At 45.1% G+C, this 14,109-nt stretch overlaps 2 protein-coding genes across 10 annotated transcripts in view; one reads left to right on the top strand and one right to left on the bottom strand.

Annotated features, from left to right (window-relative positions):
- The first annotated feature begins 302 nt into the window (after nucleotides 1-302).
- The window catches only part of LOC142820909 (uncharacterized), a 40,580-nt gene continuing 26,773 nt past the window's right edge, over nucleotides 303-14,109 (top strand). Inside the window, exons 1-4 of one of the 9 annotated variants that reach the window (XR_016347990.1) lie at nucleotides 303-496; nucleotides 7,182-7,307; nucleotides 11,157-11,314; nucleotides 11,929-12,067. Coding sequence is in view for 1 of the 9 variants with exons in the window: in XM_089773718.1 (XP_089629844.1) it covers nucleotides 7,302-7,307; nucleotides 9,700-9,808; nucleotides 11,154-11,314; nucleotides 11,929-12,003 (351 nt within the window). In the remaining 8 variants the exon portion in view is untranslated. The other 8 variants (XR_016347985.1, XR_016347987.1, XR_016347988.1 and 5 more) reach the window with 8 other exon arrangements.
- The window catches only part of TSPAN2 (tetraspanin 2), a 41,673-nt gene continuing 38,647 nt past the window's right edge, over nucleotides 11,084-14,109 (bottom strand). The window contains exon 8 of the mRNA XM_006118815.5: nucleotides 11,084-12,319. Coding sequence (XP_006118877.1) covers nucleotides 12,254-12,319 — 66 coding nt within the window. The 3' untranslated portion in view covers nucleotides 11,084-12,253. The remainder of the gene's footprint in view (nucleotides 12,320-14,109) is intronic.

Here is a 14,109-nt window from a genome sequence, read left to right as displayed (position 1 = left end):
CGGAAGGGTGTGAGTGACAGGCGCGGTAGCCTATAGCCTCCAGACCCCAGGCTCATTTTGGCGTCACTCGGGCCCGTCCCCTAAGCTAGCGGCGCGCACTGATTGGTCAGAGCCACCACTAAAACCAGCCAATGGCGAGCAGTGCCGGGCCAGGGCTTCTCTTTGCCGCTGGTGCCCGCAGTAACGGTCTGGTCTGTGAACGAGACTCTGGTACCCGGCGCTACGCCCCGATCCCTGCACTGCTGGGCTGGGAGACCCCGTGACCTTCACCCGCCGCCTTCTCAGGGCCGGGCAAGGAGACCCCGTAACCTCCTCCTTGGACCCCTCCGCGCCGGCAGGGAGACCCCGTAACTCCCCGCGACCCCTCAGCGCCGGCCAGAGCGACCCCGTAACCCCTCCGCCCCCTCAGCGCCGGAGAACCTGTAAACTGCCCCCCCCCTCCCCGCCTCTTCAGGGCTGCGCAGGGAGACCCCGTAACCCCTCAGCGTTGGGCAGGGTAAGTAACCCCCTTCATGTCAACCCGTGGAACTCCCTGCGAGAGGAAGTTGCGAAGGGCAAGTCTGTAGCAGGCTCATGGACGAGCCAGATGGGGCTGGGCTCAGGCTGGGCAGGGAAAGGGCTGCAGCGGCGGAGTCACTGGATGGCTCCCTGCTCGGTCCGGTCACTAAATCCCCGGCCCGGTGTGGAGGCGGGTTCACCGTCCGCCCCGCGACGGAAGGGCCCAGCCAGTCCCAGGCCGGGTGGGGGCGGAGCTTCCTGCCGGTGTCGCGCCTTTCCTCACCCCCGGGGGCTCTGCTCGCCTCACTCCGCGGTGCCCGCTCGCTGCTCTGGAGCGGGGCCGGGCAGGGGCTTTGCTAATGGCGCTAGTCGCTGAATCGTTCAGCGGTTTTACACTTTGCCTCTCTTGACGCTTCCCCAGCTGTGCACATGCAGATACTTTAAGCATTTTTATGGAGCTACATTTACAGTTGTGGGAAATAATGGGAAGGGGCCATTTAATGACAGGACAGGACTTGAGATTCAAAAAGCTAAAGCTTTATAATAAAAAACCTGCCAGCAACAGAAAATGACTGACTCGAGGTATTTGATCGGAATAGTCTGTTTCCGGGATTATAAAATGAGAGAGTAAGAAAAAAGGAGGGAGGTTCCGTTGCTTAATAGTGGCAATTCCTGAAGAAGTCATGATTTCATCTGAAGTGGGTTGTGCCCTTGACAGCTCATGGTACCATCTACATTTTTGTTAGTCTCTAAGGTGCTGCAAGACTCTTCATTATTTTTAAAGTTTTTTTAGTTACAGGCTTACACAGCTATTCCTCTGAAACTTTCAAAGAAGTGATGTGTTAGCAGAGTGGCTGCGGGAGTAATGTGAGATTTAGTGCTGAGTCAACTGGATTCCAACATAGAGAGGAGAAGTGCTGCAAGTCCTCCCTGTATTGCTTAGCTCAGCAGTATCAAATGCTCAGCTCTGGTGTAAGGGGAAATATTTGGGAATACAGCCCTTGCTATAGTTTGAATTCTTACGATATTTTGCTAATTGATTTTGGATTATCTGAGGAATGTGGTGTAATATTAAAAACTCATTAATCATGCAATTTTTTTTTTTTACTGTTAGGAAAATAGATGTTCTAAACCAGTCTCACACTTCCTTTAACCTCACTACCCATTCCCATGCCTGTCATTCTTGGGAGAGGGAAGCATATTTACAAACAAGGGATGTTAGATATCATGTAATTGAATAATCGTGTAGCCACACCAAATTTTATTGGGGTGAGGGGGGGAGGAAGGGACTGGCAGCCAGTGTACTCCCAGGGACCAACCCCCTGGCATCCCGTGCTGCCGCCTCTGTTATCAAAGGCAGCAGCACAGGGTGGAAGCAGTCTTTCTCTGCAAGGTGACCATGCTTCCCAGACAGAGACTGCTCCACCATCCCATGGAGCAGCCTGTCTGTGGTGAGCCTGGGCCTGCCATGGACAGAGGCTGCTCTGCAGCAGCAAGCCCTGTCTGCATGGGGTCCGAGCTCTTGTGGACAGAGGCTGTGCTGGCATCCCATGGAGTCTGCTCCACGACAGTCTCCCCTGCCCCACCACTGCTGCCTTTGATAGAGGCAAGAGTGGAGGGGGGTGCAGGCAGCTCCCGGTGCTTGTGAGGAGCTGGCCTTTAAGCCTGCTGTCCCCCTGACTCTGGCTGCTGCCTCCTGCTGTGAGAGGCAGCAAGGCAGGGGGAGGCGGAGCCAGCACATGTGGAGAGCTAGATTAAAAGCCAGATTCCTGTGTGTATCTGCTCCCAACTGTCCCCCTCACCCTCCACTATGCTGCCTCTCTATCAGAGACAGTAGCAAGGGGTTGGGGAAAGGTACAGGTGGCTCAGCTTAAAAGCTAGCTCCCCGCTGGCACTGGCTTTCATCTCCCTCTCCCTTATCTGCCTCTTATTACAAACCCATCTCATTTTCCTTTAATGTACATTCAGCTAATGAATTTCAATACATTTTTTAAAAAGTCAGTTATCAATTAACAGTATTTTGTATGTGTGTGTTTTTGTAGCATGTTTGTTATTAAAAGGGGGCAGAATAAGTTGGTCTTAAGAACAAGTGGGCATTTTACAACAAAGTATTACAGGAAGTTTGTGTGTTACATTTTTGGATCTGTAAACTCTAAGAAACCTCTTCATGGAACTGGAAGGGGAAGGGGTTGAATGAGACCTGAATTTGCAGAGAATGAGACCTGAATTTGCAATCTGATATGGTTGTAAAAAGGCCCAGAGCCATTTTGGGCCATATATAAAGTCTTCATGTAATGAAGCAGGGAGGGACATTCTTCTCTATACAGGTATCCTGTGACCAACCAACCTGATATGCTACATTCTGATCTGGTTGCCATTGGATATAAAATTCCACACACTGCAGGGAATTCTTAGAACAGCAAGCTTCCTGAGGGATGAAAGAAGGTTGATCCCCACTTCCAACCGGCCAGTGTTGTCTATTGACCATTTCTTACATTTTCAAACAAGCATCTTCATTCTTTTTCACATGTTGCCCCTCATGTTTGGGAAACCTGTAACCTCCAAATCCCTCCTTAAAACTTCCCTTTGCCATGCTGGCTACAAAAACACTGGGCAGTGGCTACCAGTACCTATCGCACCAACAGGTATTGCCTTGGGGTATGTCTACACTACATGGCTTCATCAACAGAGCCATGTAGATGAGCTTTGTAGACATAGCAAAATGAAGCGGCGATTTAAATAATCGCCACTTCATTTACATCAAAATGGCTGCCGCGCTGTGCCGATTAGCTGTTTGGCAGCACAGCGTGGTAATCTGGACGCTTCACGGTTGACATCGAAAGCCTTTGTCGACCGCCCCATTATGCCTTGTGGGATGAGGTTTACCGGGGCAGTCAACAAAGGCTTTTGATGTTGACTGCAGAGCATCCAGATTACCGTGTTGTGCCACCAACCAGCTGATTGGCACAGAGAGGCAGCCATTTTTATGTAAAGAAGAGGCAACGGAGCCAAGTAGTGTAGACATACCCTTACTGTTACCTTGTTCTCCTGCATCTGTCTGTATCCATTTGCTGTCTTCTGTTTTATACTGAGACTTGCAGATTTACCTGGGTTTGCTTTTGGAAAATAAAAGGAAAATGTACATGCTTTATCTAAATGATTGTATTTTTCAAAAATAGTGACTTTAACATTAATTTTTATTTTGGATTTCTTAAAAAAGGATTGTTAAAATTTTCTGTTTAATTTTTTTACATGTAAATTTCTTCAAGATGTGTATTTTTTCATCCCTATAAACCTCTTATAATTTGCCATGTTTAAAAAAAAAAAAACGTTTCCAGACCTTAAGCATTGATGTAGCTGTGCCAAAACAGAGCACCACTCCAAGTTTCTCTGTGAGGTTTATTGAGAAGGTATCCTATTGCAGGTGCCTCCTTTTTTTCTGGCTCATTTTAGTTAAGTCTCTTTCAACAGTTATGTCAATTTTGAGGATGCACTTAATTTGGTGATTCTGTCTCTTCTGTTTGGTTTTATGAAAAGCAATCTCATTGCACAGCCTGTTTTCTTGACACAACCACACCTTTATATTGCTTTAAGTTATGATAAGAGGAAGCTGTATGCCAAATTTGATGATCAGAGCTCTTACCGTTCAGGTTTAGGAGTTTTTGATCAAACATACATACAGACAAACTTTCTAAAATATATAGTAGATTGTAAGCTGTGGGCCAAGGCCTAGCTTTTGTTCTGTTTGTACAGCATCTAGCATAATGGGGGTTCTGTGCCATCTTTAGGGCATGATGGCAATACAAATAATGTTGTGTGAAATGCATGGCCTAATTCAGATGAACATCAGTTCAAAGATTGATTTAAGACATTTCCCCCCCATTCCACTTTAGTCCTTGTGTTTGCCTACTTTCCTGAAGAGCCACTGGGCATGGCTCACACTGAGAGCTCTTTTTGGGCTATAGGGGGCTAGGGTTTGATAGAGATAGGATGGAGATCACAGAGTCAAGGAGACTGTCCAGCAACCAGTATGAGTGTAGAAAGACCCGAAGAACAGGGCCAGGGCATGAAAGAGAAGTGAAGGAACTAGAAAAAGTATAGGAGGACAAAGCAGAGGAGAAAGGAAGCTGGTGTGCCACTCTACAAGAAGGAGTTGGCTAGCTAGGGCACTCAGCTGCAGGAGGAGGTTGGAAGTACTCTCAGCCTGGCTTCCTGAGCATTGCTGCAGGCTGCTGAGCTAAGCAGCAGGCAGCCAGGCAGGTTAAAGGAGCTGGCTAGGGCCATATGCAGTCCAAGCCCCCATCGGATGCCATTTAAGTAAGGCGGTAGGGACTGAAGCTTCCAGACTTCTCTAGAATTGAGCCAGGATGCTCCTTGCTCTTTTCCCTCACAACCTTACAGTGACAGGAAAGGGAAATGCACAGCTTATCTGCCCCCAGCCAGAGTGAGAGGAGTGCAGCAAGCTGTCCATTCCCCTTGCTCCCTGACAGTAACAGCAAGCAGCGTCTTGCCTCCCTGCACACACCCCAAACCCCTGTCCTGTCTCCTGCACCCCCCAACTCTGCTCTGAGTTCCCCGCATCCCAAAGCTCCTGCCCTGACTCCTGCACACCCCACATTTGCACCCCCAGCCCTGAGCCCTCATCCTTTGGCAGATGTTATACTGGAGAGAATGACGGGATCTTTTTCAGGGGGATAAGGCAAAATGCCACATTTACTGAGACTGTAACATTCAGGAATATGCATATAGTATACTATAGCAACATACTTACACATACACCCCCTCATCTTGTCATTGTTTGTAGTTACCATTTGGTTGCTGACATGTACTCACTGGTCAGGTGAGTTAAATATGAGGGAGAGAGGAACAGGGCTTCTTCTGGTGTGGACTGATACTCTGAGATTGACAAGACAAAACCCAACGATCATGCAAGACATTGGAGATGTTAAAATGTGTTCATTTGCTGAATATGTATCTACTGAATTTTTGAAGCTGGAGGCTGGGGGAGCTGGTGCTCACTAGACCCAGCTTTAAAACTGACTCCCCACGAGCACTGGCTCCCATTTCCCCCCCCCTTGCCTCTGAGTCGGGGGGGGGGGCAGTCGGTTCTGCACAAGCCAGTGTGTATGAGGAGCCTACTTCAAAACCGGATCGCTGGATGTACTGGCTCCCGCCTGTCCCCATCCTCCACAACGTGGCTTCTGATTCAGAAGCAGCAGTATGGGGGAGGGGGACAGGTGGCTCTGCAGAAGCCAGCATGGCGGGGGGAGCCACTACACCACATCTATTTAGTCTATCATTAAGCTACATTACCCCAAACACGATTACATTATAAAACTTCCCAAACCTCTGCCTTGGTTCCCCTATATTCCACCCCACTCATATATTCCTTACAGGTTCTGTTGCATCACAACCAATGTTCCATCTAATTTTTTTCATCCATGTATGGAATAAATTTTGTTACATGCACAGAGGCATGCATGGACATACACCACCAGCAGAAACACATGCTGCTGGCTGTGGGTGCTCTGCTAATCATCTGGGAAGCATTTGAATCTCCTGGGTGGTTGCCCAAGTGCTCATCTTACAGGTAACAACCCCCTAACCTCCTGCCTTGAGCCCCCCGTTCCCAAGAGTTGTGACACAGCATACCTCAAAGAAAGTTTTACTTTCACCTTTTGGGACAAAGAAAGAGTTTCATAACAGTTTTTTACCCAGAGATTTTGCGCTTGTCACAGTTACCGTGAGGCTGGGTTTCAGCCGAAAAACATGCTTTTGCAGTGAGACAGACTCCCTGCCATTGTTAATACAGAGCTGACACTTGGTGCTGTGAGTTCTGGGCTGATTTACCTCTTTCTGATTTGTTACCAAGAAACAAGGCATGGGAAGTTTTGGCTTGGAATGTGCATGGAGTGAGGGCAAAGGGGCTCAGCTTGCTGGCAAAAGCCATATCCAATACAGGACTGGCAGTAGAGTTTGGAATTTTGTTCTTCAATTCCCTTGCATACAGAAGGGCTGCGTCTAGACTGGCATGATTTTCCACAAATGCTTTTAACGGAAAAGTTTTTCCGTTAAAAGCATTTGCGGAAAAGAGCGTCTGTGCCAATCTAGCCGCGGTTTTGCGCAAGAAAGCCCCGATCTCCATTTTAGCCATCGGGGCTTTTTTGCGCAAAACAGTTTTTACCTGTCTACACTGGCCCTCTTGCGCAAAAGCATTTGCTCAGGAGGGCTTTTTCCCGAGCGGGAACATCATAGTATTTGCGCAAGAACACTGACAATCTTACATTAGATTGTCATTGTTCTTGTGCAAATTCAAGTGGCCAGTGTAGACAGCTGGCAAGTTTTCCAGCAAAAACAGTTGCTTTTGCCGAAAAACTTGCCAGTCTAGATGCAGCCAAGAACTGTGGGACTCCGCAGGTGGAAGTTTCCCCAAAAGGTTGACGTATATAGTATGTGTATGTGAATGACAGGCCCAGACAGTATTTCTTTGAGGCCACAAAGACTAGCCTTCTCCATTTATTTTTTTTCACATTTTCATTACAATCTTTAAATTCAGTACAGAAAAGTTGATAAAAAGACATTTCAAAACATGTCAAACGAAAACTAGTTTCAGCAACAGCACAATCATCTGACCAACATTTACACTCAGGGAAGCTCATAAACAAATGCTCTTGATCTCACAGGCCCGACAGCAACAACATGGTATCCCATTCCTGCCTAACCTTAGCACTGGAAAGACGGGAACAAGCAATCGAGATTGGAAATGGTGGCTTGGGCAGTGCTAGAGACAGTGTTGGTCAAGTATGGAGGTAAGGACATAAGCATCATAATACACCAATGCACAAAGGGAAAGGATTTGACTGGTGGACTGTGTTTATAATATACATTTATTAAGAATAAAATTTGAAGAAGTTAGATTACCATAGGCTGCAAAATGGATCTTAAAGGGTCCAATAAGAGCTGTTTCTTTTTAATGTAGGGATGGAATGTATTTTGCCATGAAACAATCCCACTGGTTTCCAGTGCGATGACTGGAACCATAACACAAGTCCTTATTGTATGGATATTCCAGGGGCCTACTTCTCTCAGGTCCTGCTTGCTCCCTGCAGGCTACCAAAACTGGTCAAATTTTGCCCTCAAATATGTACATGTGGCTCCAACAGAAGTCAATTAAAATGTCAGGAACTCAGCACAATCAAAAAGATAATTATATTTATTAATAATGAGCATAATAAACCAATTGATGAGAATAGAAATAAACTTCCCCTACAGGCTGCTCATTCCATAGTTGCTCACTACAGGTGTTTCTGGCATCTTCCTCTGAAGCAGCTAGTACTGGCCACTGTCAGAGACAGGATAGTAGTCTGGAAGGAGCCCTGATCTGGTCTACCTGGCATTTTGGACATTCTCATAGACAGGGCTCGCCGAACCGCAGCGAGCCCCGTTCGCCAGCTGCGCTGTCCGGCTATCTGCGCATGCGCAGATTGCCCAAACCTGGCTCTTCCGGGTTGCAATCTACTCACCACGGGCGAATAGGTTGCATTATTTGTCGAGCCTTGCTCATAGAACACTAGGACTGGAAGGGCCCTCGAGAGGTCGAGTTCAGTCCCCTGCCCTCATAGCAGGACCCAGTACTGTCTAGACCATCCTTGACATATGTCTATCTAACCTGCTCTTAAATGGAGATTCCACAACTTCCCTTGGCAATTGATTCCAGTGTTTAACCACCTTGACAGATAGGAAGTTTTTCCTAATGTCCAACCTAAACCTTCCTTGCTGCAGTGTAAGCCCATTGGTCATGAATGTTTGTCTCTGAAAACAGAATTGGGTTGAGAGAATTCAATCCTGATGTGCTGATTTTTTTAGCACAGACTACAGGTATTAGTGGCTATAATTCAGATGTCATAGCAAGTTTCCTTACTGCAGCCAAAAGGAGCATGTTTAGAAGAGTGCTGTGCCATCTCATAGAGGTACAGTTTGGGAATAAAATGGAGTGCCAGATTTAAACCAAAGGGGAAGCAGCACAACAAATGAGGCATATTTCCATAGAAACTGGGGGTACTTTTCTTCGCAGATGTCTACGTATTGATTTATAGCTCAACCACAACTGGACTATGCACATTAATGCTTTAAATCTAGTCACAGATGTACCAAGGAAGGGTCTCATTAGTTATTGCTTGTGAAGCACAACAGAAGAATCCTAATAATTATTCTAAGAGGTGGCAATAATAATAATTTCACCTTCTGTTGCTAGTAACCACTAGATAATAAAATGTCCTTCAAATAATAATACAGCATAGAGAAAATTGTTACTTACACAGTTAATATACTGTGTACAAAATAATAGCATGAAATGGTGACATGGGAAGGCTGCATTTTGTTAGAAGCGTCGATAGATGTTTTCTGGCCTGATACACAATAATAATCCAGAGAATTAAACCAATTCTTGGTACCATTATGTTCATGATCTGCAATACAAAGCATGTCCTATATTCCTGGATAGCATTGGAGCCCAGAGTCAACAACAATTAGGTCTATAAGTTAGGGATGTTAGATAGCGTATCATTGAATAATCATGTAACTGCACCAAATCTTAGCTGTTACACAATTGTTCAATGGTCCTTGCGGGTGGGGCCAGCAGCCAGTTTGCTCCTGATCCCACTCCAGGGGAGCCCTCTGCCACCGTGTGCTGCTGCCTCTGATATAGAGGCAGCAAGTGTGATTCAGCAGCAACTTGTGAGGCTGTGAGGGGACTCAACCTCCCCGTGGACAGAAGCTGTGCCACCATCCCACAGAGCAGCCTCTGTCCATAGGGAAGTCGAGCCCCCTGACAGACAGAAGCTGCTCTGTGGCAGCAGCCCCTGTCCATGGGGGGCCTGAGTGCCCCATGAACAGGGACTGCTTTGGCATTCCACCTGCCCCCCTCCCATCCCTGCGCTACTGATATAGAGGCTGCAGCATGGGGAGAGAGGGTAGCTAGCTTTTAAGGAGGGGAGGTTTCAATTACCCAAGGGATTACTTCGATTACCCAGTAAGACCAGGCTCATTGGTTATCATTTAAACCACTATACACTAATATCCCTAATAGAAATATGAATCCACTGTATAGAAACATCTATTTTTTTTAGAGAGCAAGGTGATACAAGTCTGAATTAATTGGAATATGTTTTCCCTCCTGGCACTATTCCTTGTTTCTAAAAGGCACTTAGATGCAAACAAGCAAGCAAGATTTTTATAAGCATCAGTCCTTGTGCTCTGATATATATATCAAAAGCAGAAGTGAGCATCTCAGACTGGACTCCATATTGCTGTAAGTGAAGAAAGAAGCACTCTGGCTATTTATTATTGTTCTGGTGCCAAATAGATTCAGTAATTTTTAAAAATGGTTAGAGTTTTTGTGTGTGTTTTAAAAAAATATATTTATTCTAGAGCATGAGAGACAGATGAATCTGTCTGTACAGTAAATGCCCTCTTATATAGGATGCAGTAAGTGTTGGTTATATGTACTATCCAGACCACAAAACATGGAAAGACCAGAATGAAACAGATCCGCCTTTCACAAAGAAACAGAATCAAAAAGGTTATGTCTTAGTTAATAAAAGATCAGTGACGCCTTCATGTCTGTCTAATGTGTTATTTACAACCTGCTGGTCTGCAAAGACACTTGCATTTGATCAGCAAAGGTTAACACAACTGCTTCTGTATAGTTTTGGCTACTTTTTGCCAGCCTAATCTAGGGTATCCCTCAGCTCCCCATCATTGCCACAGCACTCAATGTCTTGGTTAGATATTTTCTCTTAAAAGTCAACTGTTTTGTCAGGCCCTCATGTTCTAGCCCTAGGCTCTTTCAGTAACCTCCTCAATCCTGAAGTTCCTTAGGACCATGAGGGCTACACATTCTGGGGTACGTATCTTACATACAAACACATGCACTTGGGTGCATGCAGTGCTTGAATTAATTCCATGATAAAGTGAATCTTGCCTGAATTCCTATATCTTCTGGTATGTTTCAATGGAGTAAAGATCGTTATAGTCAACACATCCTATTGTTGAAGAGCAGTGACCACTGTATTAAGATATCAGTTGAGATGATATCCTTCTCCATTGCACCTACTCTCAAATTTGGAACTCAGGTAAATCAAATTGCAATTGCATCAGAAAGCTGAATGGGATAGACGGAGAGGCAGGATGTCTACATGAGTTCATGCACATCCCTAGTACAGCCCCCTTTCTGAAACATTTAGCTGGGGGGCAGCAAACTGTTAAAACAGATGAAATAAGACAAAAATAAAAGTCTCAGTCTTTCATGTAGATTATTTTCCCTTTTTGGGGGGAGTACTTCCAGGCTATCAAATGTTTTTAAAAGAACATTCTATTGTGAATAAATAAGAATAAAAATATAGATGCATGCTTTGTAAACACTAGCCCTGAGGTATACAGTGTAATTCTTACATCTCTTATCTGCAAAGCATAATTGCCAATAAGAAAATGACTCTATGACTCTAAACATATCCCATCTTTACTTCCTGCCCTTATGCAAAAAGGAGAAGGCAAGAGATCTGAGGTAAAAGCCCTGCTGAAGCAGTGATAGTTGCAGTAGTTCAGAGCAGAGGCAGAAACAAAGATAGTAAAGTGCCATTTTATTTTCTTTCTAGCAGTCTTCATGATACATTGGTCTCCTACAGCAGAGATGTCCAAAGTCTTTGGCTACAAGATCTCCCACAGCTCAGCTGCTTTTCTGGAGAAAGGCTCTGATCCTGCACCAGTTTCTGTGTTGTGCAGAGTTCTGCTGGGGCCCTTTGGCCTTTGTACATGTGTAAGTCCATACTAGCTGCTCCCACGGTGGGTCTGGGGCTAGGATTCTGAGCTTCAGCCCTTGCTTTTGACATTTCCACTTTAGAAACCCTTTCAAACTCATAATCATGGCTTTGTCACATGACCTCGGTTGGGAGGCCTCAGCACACTTTACCCTGGTTTAAGTGACTCCGCATTACCCATCAGCCTCCCATTGCCCTCTTCACCCTCCTTTTTCCTGGTCCTGGGGCTCCCCAATAAGCCTTCTTGGTTGAGTTGTAGGGCCCAAGGCTGCTGCATGTGACACTGAAGTCAGCAGAACTACTCACAGGAAGTGCATCCTGAAACAGGCCTTTAGAGATCAACTCATTTGAATAAATCCAATTTATTAATTGTATTTCCTTTTCAATTTGGGGAAAATGGATAACTACATTAAAGGTTTTATTTTTTAAAATGACAATTTCTCCTACACTGATTACTGACATACAGAGGTTTGATGTCCATGTGCAGGGGGGTAGTATGCACACCCTCACACAGTGCGGACACTGCAGGAATGTGTGTTCAATCATATGCCCACACTAAATATGTCATACGCATGTATTTACCCTCACAGTCTGTACTTGTGTGCTTTTACAGGTCCAAGTGTGGAGACAGGCAGGTGCTTACCCAATGTATATGGATATGAAGGCACTCGGCCAGATAAATGCAAAGGTATTTAAAGAGAAATTAATTTTAGATAGTCTTTTCAGTTTAAGGAAAATACATTTTAAGCCCTCATTTTGCTCATTTCAGTTTTCTGATTTAAATGTTTCAACACAATTAATTCAGTCTTACCAATGGGACCCTTTCCTGTTGGTTAAAACACACTAATACAAATGTATTACAATTATTAAAATGTGTAGAGTGCATCTTAAAGTTTCATCTGGATGTCCCAGAGCATAGAAATTGTATAGTGAGAATTTTAAAGCACATCTCTTGTATTGCGGATGGCACAGCAGAGAACCATGCTGAATATCATGCCAAAAATCTAAAAGAAAAGGAATGTGATTTAGAGATTTCCATGAGATGCTTCCACTTACAAAAGTAGATATAGTTATAAAATTGTCATTTTAGAGCAAGCTAATAATCTGCACAGAGGGGTAATGGAGACAGATGACACCCTGAAAGTCTCGTGTAAACAAACACTTACCAGACCTCACCATTATTTAGCACTAAGATGATAATAATGATACTGCCATCTTCACTGACAGAAGATCAACACTTTCACTAGTATCAAATCCAGCATTGCAACAGGGGACTTGAATTCTGCTTTGCCACAGAAGTGTGGCTATATGAGGTCATGGCATATTATGTACTCCTGAATAAGAGCAGAGTTTAGCTCTGGGTATGAGATAGACTAACAGATGTGATTGCTACAGGATACAATGGGTTTAGAGAAAAACCTAAACTCTTAGTAATTACTGTATACGAGGCAAGTTTAAATGCTGCCTATAAATAGAATCCATACAAAAAGCAGAGGAAACTGTGGTGGCAGGTTAAAATGGAAGCCAATGAGAGTGCAGGAGTCTCTAATAATTCCTACCAGTCAAAGTTTTTGGCTCTGGAACTGAGTTTACAGGCCATAAGCAAAGACTTCATCCATGATCATGAAAAAGGAACAAAGCTATACCTCTGAGTCCCTCTCAGGAACAAAGGGTGACAGCTGGCCAGCCTTACCGCCTCATAGGCACCCAAACTAGCATTTGCTACTCCTTCCAGCCCAGATGTCTGAGATTTGTTAAGTTAACGCAGGGCCACAAGGACCCGAAGCAGATGGCATCTGACATCCTCTCTTACCATGTCTGTGCCCATTTCAATAGGAAGTTTTGAAGATTTGATCCCTGCATGCAGTGCACACTTACTCATGGGCACCCAAATGCCTTGTTATAGAGGCTCTGTCCCATCTAGGTTGCTTTGCCATATTTTCTGGGCATGCCATCATATTTTAGAAGAGTCACCTTTCAGGTTGCCTGTGGGTAATGTTTCTGAGAATGTTTAACTCCCGCTCTCCATCCTCAGTCAGGTAGAGTAACCATATTACTATGCTCTTTAGTTTGAAATATATGAACCCTCCCTCCACATGCGAACTCAGGGAGCTTTGGAGACTCCAGGTAACTCCATTAACTTCCTCTTCCCAAGATCAGGTAGGAATGCAATTCCTCAGAAATTTATTTTCATCCTGTCTTTTCAGAATAAGAGGACTGCAGCAGATGCAGGCTGGAAAATGCTTTCATTTCCAGGTCTGTCAGGCTATGTTAACACTTGCCAGTTTTAGCTCAAAACCAATGCTAGTGTCCTCACCGGAAATCCAAATTTTGCACAGAAACTGCTGAATTTCAGCACAAAAATAATACTATCTGCACAAGAGTCTTTTTGCTCTCCAGAACTGTCCCACAATGCAGAGCATGAGTAGCTGCTCTTTGAAACTCAGCAGTCCTGCCTGCAGATATGCCCTGCTCCTCTTCAGCACCATTCTGATAGCTGGTGCTGTCACTGGTCCGGGACACAAAACAAATCATCAGTGTAGAATGCTCCTGCTGCCTCCCACAATGCAAACTGAGGCTGGCAGACAAAATGTGCTGTGCAGAGTCAGGGAGGGAGGCAGGGTTAGGGTCTCCTTCCCCTGCCTCAGGACAGGTTGCTTCTGGTCTGTCTGTCTGTCTCTCTCCCCTTCCACAATAATGATTTGCTTGTGTCCCAAAGCAGTGCATAGTGGGCTTGCCAGAGATTCAAGTGAACTGGTGCACTGCTCCAGCAAGAAAGAACCAGCTGGCTGAG

The sequence above is a fragment of the Pelodiscus sinensis genome, chromosome 27 (assembly GCF_052426305.1).
Source record: "Pelodiscus sinensis isolate ZL-2025 chromosome 27, ASM5242630v1, whole genome shotgun sequence".
In the NCBI taxonomy this organism is placed as follows: Eukaryota; Metazoa; Chordata; order Testudines; family Trionychidae; genus Pelodiscus; species Pelodiscus sinensis.
Note: the sequence above shows the minus strand (reverse complement) of the source record. Positions and strands in the feature narration are given on the sequence as shown.